Source organism: Mus caroli, chromosome 1 (assembly GCF_900094665.2).
Source record: "Mus caroli chromosome 1, CAROLI_EIJ_v1.1, whole genome shotgun sequence".
NCBI lineage: Eukaryota > Metazoa > Chordata > Mammalia > Rodentia > Muridae > Mus > Mus caroli.
In genome coordinates, this window is record NC_034570.1 from 31,718,268 (window position 1) to 31,737,590 (window position 19,323).

At 46.8% G+C, this 19,323-nt stretch overlaps 1 protein-coding gene across 3 annotated transcripts in view; it reads left to right on the forward strand.

The window, feature by feature from the left end:
• Vwa3b (von Willebrand factor A domain containing 3B) overlaps window positions 1-19,323 on the forward strand; it is a 163,533-nt gene that overhangs the window by 43,059 nt on the left and 101,151 nt on the right. For all 3 annotated transcript variants that reach the window (XM_021171396.2, XM_021171379.1, XM_029476472.1), the window contains exon 8: window positions 14,758-14,883. In XM_021171396.2, coding sequence (XP_021027055.1) covers window positions 14,758-14,883 — 126 coding nt within the window. The remainder of the gene's footprint in view (window positions 1-14,757; window positions 14,884-19,323) is intronic.

Genomic DNA, 19,323 nt, shown 5'->3' on the forward strand with positions numbered 1-19,323 from the left:
TGAGTTCCAGGACATCCAGGGCTACACAGAGAAACCCTGTCTCGAAAAACCAAAAAAAAAAAAAAAAAAAAAAAAAAAAAAAAGAGAGAGGGATTCCTAACATTCATATACAAGCATAAAAGATCCCAGGTTGACAAACCAGTCCTGAGGGAAAAATCCTTATGTTAGAGATCCCCATATCTGATTTCAAATTCTGTTAATGTATCACAGAAGCAAAAATAGCATGGTACAGGTGCCAACTGAGCATGGTGCAGGTGCAGGCAAGTATGTGCATGTGTGAGTGAGCATGGTGCAGGTACAGGTGGGCATGGTGCAGGTACAGATGGGCATGGTGCAGGTACAGGTGGGCATGGTGTAGGTGCAGGTGAGCATGGTGCAGGTGAGCGTGGTGCAGGTGAGCATGTGCATGTGTGCGTGAGCATGGTGCAGGTGAGCATGTGCATGTGTGAGTGAGCATGGTGCAGGTGCAGGTGCAGGTGAGCATGGTGCAGGTGTGAGTGAGTGTTGTATGCCAGCCTGCGGCCTACAAGAACCAGGTACACCTGGGAGGCAGGCTGGGGCTGAAAAAGACTTAGACGGCAAGAGAGATTAATGGAGCCAAGATGACTCCCTGTTCAAGGCTCACGAGTTTATTAAGAGACCGTGCTTATAAGGGGGAAGGCCCATCCCCCAGGCAGTCCACTCTTGGTGCTTAGAGCCATTCCGCCAGGCTGGCCGCTTATTCAGGAATCTAGGAAGACAGGTTCAGCCTCTCAGCAGGTAGCAGAAGAGCAGGGCAGTTGTCACTTCAAAAAGGAGCCAGCCAAGTCGGAAAGCTGCACCTCAGGTGGCCCCACCTCAGTGGCAACACGGTCTGTACCAGCCCACTTCAGGCTGGGGGAGGCTACAAGTGAGCATGGTGCAGGTACAGGTGTAGGTGAGGCATGGTGCAGGTGAGCATGGTGCAGGTGGGCATGGTGCAGGTGCAGGTGGGCATGGTGCAGGTGCAGGTGGGCATGGTTCAGGTTCAGGTGAGCATGGTGCAGGTGCAGGTTCAGGTGAGCATGGTGCAGGTACAGCTGCAGGTGAGCGTGGTGCAGGTGCACGTGGGCATGGTGCAGGTGAGCATGGTGCAGATGAGATGGTGCAGGTGCAGGTGAGCATGGTGCAGGTGTGAGTGAGCATGGTGCAGGTGGGCATGGTACAGGTGCAGGTGGGCATGATGCAGGTGCAGGTGGGCATGGTGCAGGTTCAGGTGAGCATGGTACAGGTGCAGGTTCAGGTGAGCATGGTGCAGGTACAGGTGCAGGTGAGCATGGTGCAGATGAGCATGGTGCAGGTGCAGGTGGGCATGGTGCAGGTGTGAGTGAGCATGGTGCAGGTGAGCATGTACATGTGTGAGTGAGTATGGTGCAGGTGCAGGTACAGGTGCAGGTGAGAATGGTGCAGGTGCAGGTGGGCATGGTGCAGGTGTGAATGAGCATGGTGCAGGTGCAGGTGGGCATGGTGCAGGTGTGAGTGAGCATGGTGCAGGAGCAGGTGTAAAGCAGGCACATAGATCAATGAAAGACAATAAAACATGGATGTAAACCTATACAGCTCCAGCTACAAAGCCACATAGGTCAACAGAAGATAGTAGAACACTGAATGTGAACCTGTAGATGTAGCTGTACGGCCGTACAGCTACATCTACATGTTTTGACAAAGATACCAGAAGTATCCAGAGGAAGGAAGATTGACTCTTCAACTAGACAGTCACATGCAGGAGAGTCCATTTAGATCCTTCCACTCAGCCTGCAGGACAACTAGTGTCAGGTGGATCAAAGGCTTTAGCGTAAGGCCTGGAATCAGAAGTCATCAGAGGGAAAAAGCAAGGGAAACACGTGAAGATACAGACAGTTTAAGGACTTTCTCCAAAGGGTCTGGAAAGAAGGTCAGCAACTCACAATGGCAAATGGGGCCTTGTGAAATTGAAAGGCTTATGTACATCAAAGAAAACATTTGATCCAGTAGGAGCCAGTCCAAGAAAACAAGGAGGTCTAGAATCCATGTGTATTCCATCCAGTTTCTAAATTATTGAAAAACAATGATATTTTAACCCCGTGACTGCCAAATGTCTGTTTTCTCTCCTTCCTCCTCCTCTTCTCTCCTTCTCTGCCTTCCTCCCCCACCTCTCTCTCTCTCTCTCTCTCTCTCTCAATCTGTGTCTTTATGTTTCCCATTATAATTATGTCCGTTAGTCTACCCTCAAGTGTTTCTAAGTGTATTTCATACAGTAACTCCTTCCAAAGACACACCCATCAGGTATGGGAAGTGACAGATGGCCTTAATTTTTTTTCCTCAGGGTTGAAGGATCCTGGCAGTGCTGTGTTGTGTGAGCATGGCTGATGTAGGACAGAGCTGGAGTCTGGACCTGGGTTATCCTCATGCTTTCCAGTCAGTATGGATGCTTTGAGAACTCTAGGGAAGATGGGAAGAGAAAAGATAAACATTTTGGGGTCTTCCTGCTATGTACTTTAAAATTAATCAAAACATAAGCACTATATTGTTGTCTAAGTTGAATATTTCATTTTCTAGTTAATATTATGGCAAGTATTTCCTTCACAGTATAAAATGTGTGTTTTATAGACACTCAGGCACTGAGGACTTTTTAAAGGTGTGTGGTATAGTTTTGTTAACCATCACCTATTAGACGTTTCAGTAATGTTTTTTGTTTGCAATTAGAAATATTGTATTTCTATTTTATATGATATATTTCCTCCTATATTATTATTATTTAAAGAAACAGATTTCCAGGAGTGGAACCCTTATATTTTGTGTTAGCAGGTTTTACAAGCTGTAATACTATCAGCTCTAAATGAGCCATTTGTGAATGATTAGCAACTTTTAGGTCTTGTGTTTGGAGATGTTTCCTTCTATAGCTTGCTCCCCAGAACAAGTGAAAAGTGGTAGGCTGAGGGGAACTTTGTCTTGTTTCTTGCCTTACCACAAGGGAAAGTAAACACATGCATCTTACATGCATTTATTCTTTGCTCATTCGGCTTCTTACAGATGTGTTAGCTCCTTGGAGGGGTTTCTCCTGCAATTTGGTGTTTCTTTCTGTTTGTTCTTCTCGGGCTGTGCTGTTCAGGTGATGGGAAGCTTGTTATCCATGTGTGGGCTTAGGATGCACAGGCACTGTGTGATACCCATGTGCGGGCTTAGGATGGCTTACTGTTACGTTTTAGGTATAAAATTCATCCTCACAAGGATCATGCTTTAAGATCTTGATCTCAGTGCACACATGAAGTGCTTAGATACCGCTGACCCTGACTTCATGAATTCATGAATCCCTTTTGGAAACCCTGGGAGGTAAGGCCTGGTTGGAGGAAGTGGGCCACAGGGGCCATGCCTTTGAAGTGTGCCTTTGTTTCCCATCCTGGCTGCTCTGCTTGTAGCCATCAGGTGAGCTGATTTGACCTACCACATATTCCCACTGTGATTCAGGTCCACAGCTGGCAGAAACCTGTGGGCAGAAACCTCTAAAGACAGAAGACAAGGAGCCTCTGCTTCCTGGTTGTTTATATCAGGAATTTTATCCTAGGAACAGAAAGACAATTGACGTACTTTCTTTTTTGTTGTTGTTGTATTTTTTGTTAGATATTTTCTTTATTTACTTTTCAAATGTTATCCCCTTTCCTGGTTTCCCCTCCGAAAAACCCCTATCCCATCCTCCTGCCCCCTGCTCACCAACCCACCCACTCTCGCTTCCCTGTCCTGGCATTTTCCCACACTGGGGCATCAAGGCTTCTCAGGAGCAAGGGCCTCTCCTTCCATTGATGTCCAACAAGGCTATCATCTGCTACATATGCAGCTGGAGCCATGGGTCCCTCCATGCGTACTCTTTTGTTGGTCGACATTTTGGCTAGAAAGAACTTGAAGACACAGAACAAAAGGGGACTAAGTTTAGATTTACTTACTCAGTCAGGAACTGTTCTGCGGAATGGTGCAAATGTAAATCGTATATGAAGTGGTACCCAGCCCCAACAGTCTTCAAGAGAAATTTCCTTCACTCTGTGGTCTAGTACTGTCCAACCTCCTTTCCCCAGAACTTCCACGAATTTCTAGGGAAGAGGCATAACCTTCCTGCCATAGCTCTCTGGGATCTTCTGTTTGCCTGCTCTGTGGCTGGTTCTCCATGTTAGTCTGGAGGAAGATCCTGTTCCTTCCAGCCCAGTTCCACCCTCTCCTTTCCACTAATAGCTGTGGCAATTGGAGGTGAAGGAATTCCTCCCTGGTTCTGAAAGACCCTAGTGGGGAGACACCCACTCAAATCCCTAGACGGCGCACACCCAACACCCAAGGAATCACGAGAGACCATCTTGATGCAAACACACGAGGTAGTTTAATGACGGAGCTCTGGGCCGACATGTATCTCACACGGGAGACAGAGGGGTCAACCACCAGGCTCAGAAGCTAGGGGTTTATATAAAAAAAAGTTGGGGGCAGGGGAAGAATTGGCACGGTTACACACAATTGGACAGTTTAAACATCAGCAAATTGTACTTGCAGAGCGAGGTGACAGCAATTCTGAGGGGCAGGTGCTTAAGACTCAGCTGAGATAGTCCGGACGTCCTTGCAGGTCTCTCCTATCTTAATGGCCAGCCAGTTCCTGGAATGACTTAACAGCAACAGCCTTTGTTCTTTGCCCTAGGCCCCAAAAGCCCTCCTAACTAGCAAGCCGCATGAGTCATGGACCTTGAATTTAACTTTCTTTCAGTTCTCTGATTTTCCATCTTTCCTTTCTGAAGCCTCTCACCATTTCCTCTTAGGAGCCGGGTCCTCCCTCTCCCCATGATGATAGGTTCCTTGTGCTTGGGGTCCCTGCGATTCTCAGTTTATCAACCTCATTGACTCTGGAAAATCCCTGTCATCATTATTATTAATAATAGTAATATTAGCAGCAACAGCAGCATTGTATCAGAACTCTGGGGTGGTAGGGGTTGACTCCAGAGCCTCCCACATCCTGGGCTAGTATCCTTCCAGTGAGCTGTGTCCTTAGCCCTCTTCCTATTTAAAAAAAAAAAATTGAGCTAAGATCTAAGTTGCCCAAGCTGACCTTGAACTCACTCCGTAACCTAGGCTGCCCCTTCCCCCTTCCCCCTTCCCCCTCAGCCTCCTGGGAATTCCAGGCTCTACCTCCTGGCTACACAGAATTCCAGCCTGTACCACCTGGCTGGGCTCAGCAATTATTTATCATCTTAGTTCTTGTTTTCTTTAAATGTCACATGGCTCCAGGTCAACTGTGGTTTAATTTCAAACAGACTTATGCTCATTTAGCTCATGCTACTAAAGGTGTGTTCGTATAGTGGTGGTGCGGTACATAAGAACCAACCAAGGCCAAGTACCCAGACACACTTACTACACATGTTCTATCTGCTAATGTCTCATTGGCCAGAGCTAATCACATGACCATGCCCAGCCCTAATGAAGGGTGAGGACTATCCCACCCACAGAAAGCTGAGGAGGGGCATGGGTATGGGATGTGAACAGTAATTCATGGGGTCACAGCCTTTCATTCTTGTGTGATTCTGGGTTTGGTCCCAGGAAACAGTGTTTGATGGAAAATGAATCAACTTCGGTATCAGATCTGGCATCAAATCCTAGTTTTGCCACAAATTATGTGATGATAGCATATTACCAAGACTTTATGCTTTTTCATTTCTAGAATGGGAATAATAACATCTGCTTATATGAGTATTGAGGGCTTCAGTTCACATGACACACGGAGAAATATTCAGGACAAACCAGCTTTCGATGAAATATCAACTGCCCTTTTTCTTTCTTAGAATTCCAGGTGCATTTCCTGAAGACACTGGCTCTAGATGGTGAAATAATCCAGAAGAACGTGGCAGCCTCTATCATGATGACCAATTTAAAGAGTCACTACACTAATAAGCTTGATTGTGTGCATAGTCAGGGCTGGGAATTGGGAACAGAGAACTGGATGTGGAAGGATCAAGTGTCCTGGTGGGAGACAAGTCTCGTTGCTGGGAGCATCCTAGGGCAACCATGGAGGGTGTTAATCCCTGCAATCAAGGAGTTCATGTCCCTCTTCTCCTGGAAGTGGGATTTTTACTTAGTGTTGAGTTGGGTAGTGCACTGGGCCCTTTGTGTGAGTGATTTCCTCCTTTGTAAGCTCAGCCAGAGCTCAAAACGCTGCTCATATGTTTGTAAAGTTGGACATGCTAGCATTCACTTCTTGGAAGGCCCCTGTAGAGCTGGCGGTGAGGTCTGTACTTGTTTAGAAGCTGCAGCTGCTGGTATGGCCAGGGATACCATCTTTATGGCTACCCCTTAGGTTCTCAAAGCTGGTGGGCCCAAGGTAGAGGTTTGGGAACTCTTCGGGAAGAAGACTTATCATATTTGGGTCTGAAGCAAGCTCTATTTCTGTTTTAGCTTCTATTCTTTCTGTATCATTAAAAAGAAAATCTGAAGTAATGATTATAGATGTATAAAGTTAGACCAGAGCAAAAGTTGGCATCTGTCATCATCCATCATGGAAATGTAATAATTTTGACATTGAAGCTGCTTAGTTCAGGCACGGAATGGGGCGTCAGAGCTGACAGTATAATGCTTCAGATGGTTTGAGATCTCAGGCTCTTCAGGTTAGTAAAGTCAAGCAGCCGAGGGCTAGCCTGATCACGTGGGCTGCAAGCCATGCTCAGTGCTGCGTGATCCTGCTTTACCAAGCCAGAGCATCTCACTGGACCAAACCACTGCAGCTTGCGTATAAAACTTTCATCTGATATGATACATACCATCCCAAGTCCCAACGGCTTAGAGCCTCTCCTTGTCCAGTGGAGTGAAAAGGGGCGACACGGCTTGTCTTTTATTTCTGGGCTCCTCTCATTAGGCAGCTGTCAGCAATCAGCCCTGAGTAGCTCTTCCCGCTGAGCCTGTTCTGTGCACTGACACACTCACCATAGCTGAGCCATTTTAGTTACTGGTCCAGTTCACAGAGGAGGAGAAAAACGACAGATAGGTTCTGCTGTGAACATCACTAGACCTTGCTTGCCAGATAGACGGAAGAGATTGTGTAATGAACACATTAAGAGGAACAGGCCATAGCACAAGGCTGTAATAAAAGGCCACTATGCTTTGCAGGGTACATTTTGTTCGTATCTGGTACTTTGAGTGAATTGGAACTAAAAAAAAAAAAAAAAATCTGCTCTGGGGCCAGGAAGACCGCTCAGCAGGTGGAGGTGCTTGCTGCCAAGTCTGAGGGCCTGGGTTCAAGCCGTAGGACATACGTGGTGGCCCTCTGACCTTCGTGCATATATGTATGCTTACACGCACATATAATAAACAAAATGCAAAAGCCTTTTTTAAAAAAAGCACAAGAGCTGTAAAAAAATTGGTCGGCTATTTTTGAAATTTTCTTTTTTTGTTTGTTTTGGCAGAGGGGAGAAAGCGTGAGCTAAGACTACGGGTTTTAAAACTACATTTTATTTACTTGAACATCATCAGGTTGCTATGTTTAAAGGAGCAGTCCTGCTCTTGGCAGACACATGTGATCTTTAATTAGACTCTGAGTCTCGTGGCCCATCACTCAGGCCTGGCACCATGCCTCTCTGTTTCCAGTCTCCAGTTTAATTTAGAAGTGCTGGGTGGTGCCTGTTGGTAGCTGTTTCTGTCGGCAGCAAGAGGCTCTCTCAGAATTACCTTTTCTCTGCCTGGAATTGAGCTTAATTCAGTGAATGTGGCCGAACAGACCTTCCAAGCTGTTGCCACATGATGGTTTATCAGGCAGAGATCTGTATGACCCCCTCCCCCACAGACTCTACCCCTCTTGCCTGATTGGCGCCTTGATTTCTTGTCATCGCTTAAGGCAGGCCCCTGGTTAGTAAGGATTTATTAAGCATGTGCTGTGGGATTTAAAATCTCACTGGGGTGAAGCTGAAGAAATCAAAAGAAATGGACGACAAGGCTCTGAACCCAGGGGCACCAGACTCTCAGAGTGTCCATGTCTGCTTCTGCTCTGATTTATGTTGCTCCTTCCTCCATTCCCCAAGAGTCAAAGTAACATAAGAACTCCCCACCCCTACCTCCCTCTCATCCACCGTTAGTTCACACCTTTGAAGATCTCATGGACGCGCAGGCTTTGCATCTTCACAAAGAGTGAGCCCCTATGGTTAGGGACACCCCACCCCTACTCCCGTATTCCTGTCTCCATCTTGGGCTCCTGCCCTGGCTCCTTGTTTAGTTCAAGGCTCCTAGCTGCAGTGTGGCCTGTTCACCTGATACCAGACAGGGGTAAGATCAGTTCTGGGCTTAGCTCAGCCATTGCAATCAACCTCTGATCTAACCGAGTGGGTCCAAGCATCCTGCAGGCATAGCTTAACAACACACAAGATGTGGAGAAATTCATCAAAAGTCTTAAAATTTAAACTGAGTTGCCCGGGGAAAGAGAGCTAGTGTGAATTCTGATTATATTTGAATAAGCTTGCTATGGTTTCAAAGCTGAGAGAGGCCTCTAAATGTGTTATATAAAAGTCGAGAGCTTGGCTGGGCTCCAGGATATTCAGGGATAGAAAAAGGGAATTCTCAAAAAGTCTGTTTTAAAACAGTCTATTTGAAGGTATTAGCCAATTATCAAGGGTGCTTTAGTTATTAAAAAAAGTGGATAAACAAAATTCCATCTTTAAGGCTATCATAATTAGCTATCTTAGCCAGTTTTCTATTGCTATAGTGGAATACCTGAGGCTGGGTACTTTAAAAACTAGTGAAGACAGCAATAACAGCAGTGACAAATCCAGAAGAGCTACTTAGCTCACACCTTTGAAGATTGAAAGCTCAGACAGGATGAGCCTGACTCGAGGGAAGGCCCCTTCACTGCATCTCATCATGGCAGGGATACGTTTACTCTTCCTGTTTTCCATGTGCTCAGGTCTCCGCCGTTAGCTCACCAGTACCGCCAGTGAGCCCGGGGAACATGATTCTCAGCAAGGGGTGTACCTCCCCAGAATAGGAATGGTTTATTCAGGTTTACTAAATGTCTTAGTTAGGGTTTTACTGCTGTGAACAGACACCGTGACCAAGGCAAGTCTTGTAAGGACAATATTTAATTAGGGCTGGCTTACAGGTTCAGAGTTCAGTCCAATATCAAGGTGAGGGCATGGCAGCGTCCAGGCAGACATGGGGTTGGAGGATCTGAGAGTTCCACCTCTTGTCCTGAAGGCAGCTAGGAGAAGACTGGCTTCCTGGTAGCTAGGATGAGGGTCTTAAAACCCACACCCACAGTGACACACCTACTTGAACAAGGCCACACCTCTCAACAGTGCCATTCCCTGGATCATCAAAGTAAGTGAATGTGGGACAGTGAGAAGACATCCCCTTTGCATTTTACAGTGTTCTGTTTACAAGAGGAGTAGGGGACCAGCAGAGAGTCACACACCTTCATTTAGAACCCAAACTGCCCATTCTGTATATGTGGAGTTCCTCCTGAGAGAAGAGAAATGCCCATTATGAAACAGACACACTCCCTGCCCTCAAGAAAGTGTAGATTCTCTCCTAAAACGTTGGGATGACTCTCCATTTGTTTTAAATTAGCTAATGCGTGATTTCTATAGCGTGGGACTGAGTGAAGCTGCACAGTGCCTCAGTTATTAGGGCCTCAAATCCAGCCAGCACAATATTTTAACATGCATCACACCACTAAGAATGCTTTCATTAAAGTTAGACTACTGATTATTACCACTTTCTACCCTATATGGATACAATGTGGCCCCTTTTTATCAGACCTAAACAGTAACTTTAGGTCTCTGAGAGATTTTCTTCCTTCCTTCCTTCCTTCCTTCCTTCCTTCCTTCCTTTCTTTCTTTCTTTCTTTCTTTCTTTCTTTCTTTCTTTCTTTCTTTCTTTCTTTCTTTCTTTCTTTCTTTCTGTAAACTATTTTATTGATTCTTTGAGAATTTCATCCAGTGTGTTTTAAACATGTTCACCCCAGCTTCTCCCAGGTCCACCTCCACCTCACCAATACTATAATTTTATATCACCTTAAAAAAAAAAGCCTTGCTAAGTCCAATTTGTGCAGCCTGTATAGAGTTAATCACAGGAGTTCAGCCAATCTACCAGCAACCACACCTTTGAACTGCAAACTGAATCTCCCTACCCTAGAGGCCATCACCTGTCCATAGCTCTTCAGTAAGGGGTGGGGTTTTATACACCCCTCCCCCTTCAAGATGGGATACCCACTTGATCGCTCCATGTCCCAGTGATTGGCATGCATGCTCTCTTCACCAATAGTGCTTTGCCATCAAGTTCTAATGGGCAATGAAGAGCAACAGCAAGCCCCTGTATTATGTTCGGGGGTGGGGGGTTCTGGCCAACAACTAGAGGGAGGTAACCTATATCCAGTACCGAGCTTTTTATGTTGCAACCTATAGCTTTTGGGAGGAGCAAAATCTTCTTTGTAGAGTAATTCCAATTAAATTCTTCTATATGGAATGAGTATGTGTGTGTGTCTTGTAATGCAGTAAGTCTCCAATGTGGCTTTTCCTAACACCCTTGGTGTTAATTTTCCTTCCCCCAATCCACTCCTCTGCCCCCCTCCCATCCCACCCACTTGAACCTCCCTCCCATTATTCCCCCTTGGTCTCTTGGAAGCTTTATAATTTTATCACAGTTTATAATTTTAAACGTGTATTACTTTTTGAAAAGAAAACTATTTGCTCCCCTTTCTTGGTGTATAGAACACCTTTTCATGGTTATAATGAGGTCTTTTTCACATCTTCATGGCCAAACAAGAGTTTAGGGTTCAAGCCACAGTAAACTTGCCACTCTGCTGGGCCAGACCTTCATTTAGGAGCCCTGAGGATGGAAAAGGTCACGTAGGGACTGGGCCGGGGTTTGCGGGTGACCAGGAGTGCTTTAGTTTACCAGCATCTTCCAGGGATGCATTAAGTGTCCCTTAGACTGTGCCATGCCCTCCTGCTCTCTTTGTTTTTCCCTTCCTGACCTGACACATAGCTTTTCACATACTCTGGACAAGCCTGAGTGTAATAGTGTAATACCTGGAATAAGACACAAGGTGATTTGTTTAGGGACTGCCATGGGTAACATCTGAATTCCCCAGAGCATAGCCATTTGCTTAAACAGTCCCTGCCTCACTTACACTTGGGAGAGTTTCTAGCAGAAATGGTAGCGGGCACATTCAGCTGTAGGCAAATCCAGGAGATAGAAAATAGCAGATGGTGTCCTTGTAGCTGGCCAAATAAAAGAAAGGAAGGATTAGATTTAGTAACAACCTCGGGTCCTGTGCTGAGTGGTAGGCGGGTACAGGGCAAGCAGATACATTGTTTTAATACTCTAGACATTCACAAACCCTCTGCCAGAGGCAGCCTATGCAGCCAGAGCAGCAGCTGCGACTGCGCAGTGAACACAGGCACAGGGGTGGAGGCCAGGCTGGAGAGATGAGGAGTTAGCAGCTGCCTCCTAAATATAAGCTTCTTGTTTGGGAGGGATTGCCTTAAATTAGACCGGACTAGAGACGTGTGTTGCACTGGCTCATGCTCCTTCTTGTTCCTTGGAACTGAGGCTGAAGTGACAGCCAGGAATATGCTCCAACAGTTAGTGGTGTAACAGGTGCAGATCTGAGTCTAGAGGACAGAAACTGTGGTTTCCAGGTTCTTGTATCTGTTTACAATACAGTGAGTGCATAAAGACACATGGGTAGTTAAAGGAAAGTAGATAGTTTATCATTAAAACCTGGAGGTGCTCCATGCCTCCCCTTGGGGCCTGGTTCCAAAAAAGTCATAAAGAGAGAGGAGGGGTGGGGTAAGACCTGCAGTGATCTTTCATGACTCATTAACATAGTACAGACTCTGAATTTGCCACAGCCTGGGCTTTTCCCAGCATGCCCCTGCCTGAACGAGACTTAGATAGATTGAGGTCTACCATTGCCACCTTTTGTCTGCTCATTTCTAGGGTTTCTTCCTCCACCATTTTTCATTCATCCACCTCAGCAGAGCACTGAGTCTGTCCTAGCAACAGACAGACAGAGATGTATTCGTTCCTTTTCTCACTGCTGTGACCAAAGAGTTGACAAATGCAACTTAAAGGAGAAAGGGTCTACTGAGGTTCACAGTTGGAGGGTACAGCCCATCGTGGTGGGGGTAAGGTGTGGCAGCCTGAGTGTGAGGCAGGGGGTCACATTGGATCCATGGTCAGGAAGCAGAGAGCAAGGGTTGCTGGTGTTCATCTCCATTTCTTTTTATGTAATCTGGGACCCCAACCCATGGAATAGTGGTGCCCACATTTTAGGGGGTAGTCTTCCCAACTAATACAGAACTTCCTTGCACACACATACCCAGAGGTTTGCCTACTAGGTCATACTAGACCCTGTTGAGGGCCGTTAATGACAATTATTGACATTAATGACAATCACTGTGTCTTAGTCAGGGTTTCTATCCCTGCACAAACATCATGACCAAGAAACAAGTTGGGGAGGAAAGGGTTACACTTCCATACTGCTGTTCCATACTGCTGGGTTATTCAGCTTACACTTCCATACTGCTGTTTATCACCAAGGAAGTCAGGACTGTAACTCAAGCAGGTCAGGAAGCAGGAGCTGATGCAGAGGCCATGGAGGGATGTTCCTTACTGGCTAGCTTCCCCTGACTTGCTCAGCCTGCTCTCTTATAGAACCAAGACTACCAGCCCAGAGATGGTCCCACCCACAAGGGGCCTTTCCCCCTTGATCACTAATTGGGAAAATGCCTTACAGTTGGATCTCATGGAGGCAGTCCCTCAACTGAAGCTCCTTTCTCTGTGATAACTCCAGCTGTGTCAAGTTGACACACAAAACCAGCCAGTACACAATGGTAACCATCATAGCAGTGGGTGTGGCTAGTGTATTTAATGGGCATGAAGGTGTGGGCAATGTGGGAAGCTGTTTTCTGGGTAGCTGATCAAAGCTTGATGGTGGGCTGAGGGGTGTGGTTTGGAAGAAGGGTGGGCTAACCAACTGTGGGCAAAGGAAGCCCAGGTATCCTGACAGGGAGTACAGGGGCCCCAGAGGGCTGGCAGAATGATGTTGTGAGTTGGGTCATAAGGGCAGAGTATTGTAGGGACATTAATGAGGAACCTTGAGTTCTGGGCTCAGGAAGGCTCACCTGTTTATCACTATAGTCTCTCTCTCTCTCTCTCGCTCCCTCATTTTCTTTCTTTCTTCTTTCTTTCTTTCTTTCTTTCTTTCTTTCTTTCTTTCTTTCTTTCTTTCTTTCTTTCTTTAAGACAGGACTTCTCTGTGTAGCTCTGGCTGTCCTGGAAATAACTCTGTACACCAGGCTGGCCTTGAACTCACAGAGATCCTTCCACCTGCCTCTGCCTCCCAAGTGCTGGGATTAAAGGCATGTGCCATCATGCCTGACTTATCGCTATATTCTTGTGACACCCACTTAGCACACTCAGCACATAGTAGGTTGCCACAACTTTGCTAAAGTCAACTTGACTGTGACAACTTGTCTCATCCTAGAGGTGAGACATAAAAGATTTGACTGAGAGATGATGCTGGCCAGCAGCATCCCATTGCCACACCCACTGCCACACCTACTGCTACACCAGAACTTACTGTCCTGGCTCTCGTTTCACTTAGAAGTCAGTACCAGATGCTCATAAATCACAATGCTTCAAATGATACTGTTCCTACATGAGGCTAGCATTTTAACACGAGCCTCCAGATTTCAACCCAGAGGTCAGAGGGCGGTACAAGCATGGGGCTGTTTGGTTGGAGGCATCTTGCTTATGTCTAAAAGATTGCTCATCTTGTTTCTGTCTGAGACTGGTCTTGGCTGGCTGAGTCTGAAGAGGTCAGGACACATAACACTTCTTCAGGCAGACTCATCTTCCCTGGCTTGGCCTGAGGAATTTCCAATTCACAGAATCCACTGACTTCTCCTGGGCCTCCTCCTGTGTCCTCTGTACTTCTGGTGGGCTTCTCTCTTCCTTGGCAGCAGCTCTCAGATGTCCAGCTAAGCCTCATGGAAGAGTACCTGATCAAAAGGACAGTCCCCTCACTCCCTGTGCAGAATCCTGTGATTAAATGTATACATTCTGAATCATGCTTTTATATATTCTAGGGCTCCCATCAGCTGGTTTCAACCCCCTCCCCTTCTTTTCCTTTCCTGCAAAGCTATCTGCAGTTTAATCACCAGCAAGGTAGAAAATCTACAGTGTCTTGAGAACTGTTACCAAATCAGTGCAATGACAATTCTGGTTCTTTCCAGAAAGTGATCACCTGGTCACTGCCACCCCCAAGACATTTCCTGACCCTGGATGACTGGGGGCCACCATATCACATTGGAGATGTTTCCTTTGACATGACTTCTGCTATACTATATACTAAGGCGTTATTATCAAGAGGAGTTTGATATGGGGTTTATCGACTAGTATAATAGTAGTAGGTTCACCCCTGGGCTTGTGAACTCCTCAGACAGGAATTCTTCTTGCCCATGTTTGCAATTACCAAGCATGTGTGTCCTCCTTAAATCTAAATAGAAAGAGTTTAGTTACACCTATAACACCTGTACCACTATTGCATCATGGGTCCAATGGGTACCACGCCTGGCTCCTTTGGAGGAATCTTAGTCCTGATTCTCAGAAAGAGATTAGCGGAGGGAATATAACTGGATATTCAGAGCTGCTCTCGACGGCAGAGATGTGCCATGCCTACTCAGACACTGTAGAGTTTTGGGGCCCATCTCAAGGTGTCTGCTCACACTGTGCTTCCCTTTCCAGGGGCTGGCGTCAGAGAGGATGTGTTTCTCATCTGGAGAGAAATGGAAGAAGCGTGCAGCACACTGGCTCAGGTCCGGAGCCTGGTGGACAAGGCTCCTCAGCCGGATGTGTCCCCAGCTGACTGCAGTAGGTGTTGTTTGTATGTAGATTTGTAGTGCAGAAGAGTCAGCAGCGTTGGTGGCCGGGGATGTGGTGGAGGGGTTGGAGTATTTCTAACAGAGTTCCTTAGCTCAGCTCTGAGGTGTTGGGGAGCATCTCTGGAGCTGTGGTATGTGTGTGTGTGTGTGTGCACATGTGCACACTCATAGATGTGTATATATACATGCATATACTCATTCCCAAAGAAGAACTAGAGTTGGACAGTAGTTAAAACAATAAAGGCAGGTTCTTTAGTAACTGCATAGAGCAAGAAGAGGAAACAAGGCTTGGTATAGACCTGAGCTCAGTTCTGCACACAGCACATACACCCATAGTGTGAGGTGGAGGGGTATCTGTGAAACAGGAAATTAGAAGGAGATTCAGTGAGTAAGGAGGCTTTTCTGTCTGCATGACCACAACAGGATTCCTGCTGATGGTTGGACCAGGTATCCCCTGCAGTGTAGGCATGAGGAATTCCACTGAAATGTTGAACTTGATCATCTATCAACTGGGGAGGTGATTCTGGCTGCAGCATTTTATTAATATTTCTGCTCGCTATGCAGAGCTGAACACTGGAACCCAAAGATTGAGGAAATTTAAAAAGAAGATGTACAGATGCCTAACTCAAGCTTAGTCAGGAGGGAAACCTTCCAAGAGGCATATGGGTTTTTGTTTATTTGGTTTGGTTTGGTTTGGTTTCAAGACAGGGTCCCTCTACACAGCCCTGGCTGTCCTGGAACTCACTGTATAGACCAGGTTGCCTTTGAACTCACAGAGATCCATCTGTTCCTGCTTCCCAATTGTTGAGGTGAAAGGTGTGCACTATCCCAGTGAGGTGTGTGTTATTATTACAGAGACAGTGAGACTGAGATAATTCAGGGATGGATCAGCCAGACTTAGCCTTGTTTGCAGACTGAATCCCACCCAAACTGACTGTGGCAGGCCTCCACCCACTCACGCTCACCTAACTGCAAGGAAAGCTGCATTCACAGCAGTTCTAACTTAAGGCCACTGCTCTTCTTTGAGACTTGGCAACTTCATTGTTGAATGCAGACATAGGCTAGACAAGAAACTTAGAAGATGTGTTTAGAAGAGAGAGGGTCTATGAAGGTTTGTATTACCAGTATTAAAAGGAAGTTACTAAAATGTACTTGTGTTTCTGCCTTTAGGGAGCTATTCCAAGAGTTTATAGGTATAGAAATGACTCAGATAGCCAGCCGCCTTGCTGAAGGCTCACACCAGCAATGGGTGACAATTCATGAAGCTGGAACCCAGAGCTCTCTATTCAATGTGCAGGCAGCTCTACAGATCTGAGAACCCCCTCTAGGCAGCTTGGCTGGGCTGAGGGTTATAAATGCTTATGTGCATTTGTAACCTTGGGGATGGAGAGACCTTGTGTATCTGATAAGTTTTAGGGCCTTCCTGAGACTTATGAATTGCTTACTTTCCCAGTCCTTTTTTTTCCCCCTTTATTTACCTTTCAAATGTTATCCCCTTTCCTGGTTTCCCCTCTGAAAAGCACCCTCCCCTATCCCCTCCCCCTGCTCACCAACCCACCCACCCCCACTTCCTGGCCCTGGCATTCCCCCACACTGGGGCATAGAGCCTTCATAGGACAAAGGGCCATCCTCTGCTGCATATGCAGCTGGAGCTATGAGTCTTAGCATGTGTTTTCTTTGATTGGTGGTTTAGTCCCTGGGAGCTCTGGGGGTACTGGCTGGTTCATATTGTTGTTCCTCCTACGGGGCTGCAAACCCCTTATGCTCCTTGGGTCTTGCTTTCCCAGTCTTAATGTGCTCCCCACCCTGCTCTGCCTTGAGAATTGATTCCCCATGTCTTAAGGATCGTCCCCCAACATAGAATGTTTTGATTTAAAAGAAACTGCCATACATTAATAGCAGTGATGGCAAACATCTAGTGAGCACCTGCTGTGTGTTAGGTGCTGCCCTAAGGGGTCAAGCTTGTACATAGCTTATTTCATCTTTAAAAAACAAAACAAAACAACCAAAAACTAAACAAACAAAAAAACCCACCTCTAGACTGAATCACTGTTGTCTACATTTGGTAGGTAACGCGAGGCCAAGGCACAGGAGGATTGTGTAAATGGCCAGCAGTCCCACAGCCAGCAGGGTGGAGTCTTCCCAGCCCTATTAATTTAGCAGAGATGCTGTGTTTATCTGAACACTTCTGTTTCGGTTACCATCTTATCTATCCTGGTCTGATACAATGAGAGGCTGGCCCGGTGTCTAACAGCTCATTCCCACCACGGAGAAGCATGCTCAGGGTATCTTTGCCAGGGAAGAGTAAGGAGAAGACAAGGAGTATTTTCTTTCTCTCTTCTTATAACCAAAGCATGGTTCATAATGGAGGGCTGGAGTTTTGTAGCAAGAAAGTCCTACTTACGAATCCCAGCGAGGCTAGCCCAGGAGGTTCTGCTTTGGTCTTAGCTTGTTCTTCTCTAACACGAGGAGGGGCTCATCAGTCTGGGAGACTGCTGCAGACATTAAGGAAAAGAATGCACGCTCAGCCCCCAGCAAGTCCTCCATTTCTCCTTCCACGGTAAGAGAATTGGTTCATGGATCCTCCGAATTCTTAAGTTAGAGGGGGATCTGGTTTCCTCTAGGAGAAAGTAGTAACAATAGCTAGCCTTCTGTGTCTGGGCTCGTCACCAGAATTCCGCACCCCCCCCCCCCCCCACCCCCCCCCACCTCACCCCACCCCCCCCCCCGGCTGTTCCCAACGTCTTCCGAGAGGACCAGAAATGCTGCTCTGAGTCAAGTAACCCACACATGGTGATGCTTCTGACAAGTGACAAAACCTTGATTGGAAAGCTATCCATCTTTGCCATTGCCGCTGTCTGCCTCCTCCTGCCAGACATCCTGACTTNGTAACAATAGCTAGCCTTCTGTGTCTGGGCTCGTCACCAGAATTCCGCACCCCCCCCCCCCCCCCCCCCCCCCCACCTCACCCCACCCCCGTCACCGGCTGTTCCCACAGGCTTCCGAGAGGTCCTGCAATGCTGCTTTGGGTTAAGTAACTCACACAAGGTGATGCTTCTGACAAGTGACAAAACCTTGATTGGAAAGCTATCCATCTTTGCCATTGCCGCTGTCTGCCTCCTCCTGCCAGACATCCTGACTTGGTTCACGTGTGATGGTGCTTGGCTATTTTGAGAGTCTCCTGTTGATATCCCCAAAGGCTTTGATATCCCCAAAGGCTACAGTGTCCCCTCCTACAGCCCATATCACAGGGGAATCATAACTGTACACAAAACACACACCCCACAAAATTTTAAATCAAGAAAATGAATGACCTGTGAGTCTGAAATTCAAAAATGGTCTATAATACACTTTATTTCAACCTAACATATACATATCCCCCAAAGACAATAACTCCAACTGGACATTTAAAAAACACTCAAGACATACCATTTATATTTCAAGAGGGGAAGTTTGATCAAAACTATCCCTCCATTAAGTAGCCACCTAAGCCTTTACCTTAATTTGACCCCAGCATCTATGAAGAGAACGTCTGACTACCCCTTTCCCACCAAGGCCACAGCCAGTTTAGGCAAAGATCCTGCATCTGCCTCATGGGAAGGCAGCCATTCCCTCAGCCTGGCTGCTCAAGGCATGAAGGCTGAAGGAGGTGGAGTGAGGGCGGAGGGGCACAAAAGCAGGAGGCTGGGATTGTCATTTGGGTGGTCTGCAGATGAGTAGACAAAGGGTCCCTGGAGCTAGCTGTCCTCGGGTCCCTGTCGCTGATTTACTCCCACACCCACCTCCCCTCGCTCCTCCCCTCCCAACTACCCTCTCCCATCCCCCATCAGGGGAAGTCTGCTCATGTAACCATGGAGGGTGGTGGCAGTATCTGGCTGATGTGACTCATATGCCTGGGACAGTAAAGCCACATTGGGAATTAACTTGTTTTAATCCCAAGAGCAGGACATAAAAATTCCTGACGGAAATAACAACACACACACACACACCCCCCTCAATCTATACAAAACAATGTAAATGCAGAGGATGCCAAGCATAGTGGCACAAGTGGTCCACAGGACACAGGACAGAAAGGAGGCAAGCTGTTGCTCTTCATAGTTGATTGTGAGGCCATAGGGCATGGAGGAAGAAGCCAGAAGGAGCTTGTCAAAACTTGCTAAGTTTGGAGAGACTGAGCTAGGAGTCTAGAAAGAACAAGGCAGCTGCAGCTCACAGCACAGCATGCCCAAATGGGAAGAAACACACGTCCAAAGCGACTTGCAGAGGCTGCTCCTCGAGAAGTCATCTGACTACAGAGCAGTTCACACACGTAAGAAAGTTGTCCAACCATAGTATACCGGAGGATCCCGCAATACCTCTCCTGGGCATATATCCAGAAGATGTTCCAACCGGTAAAAAGGACACATGCTCCACTATGTTCATAGCAGCC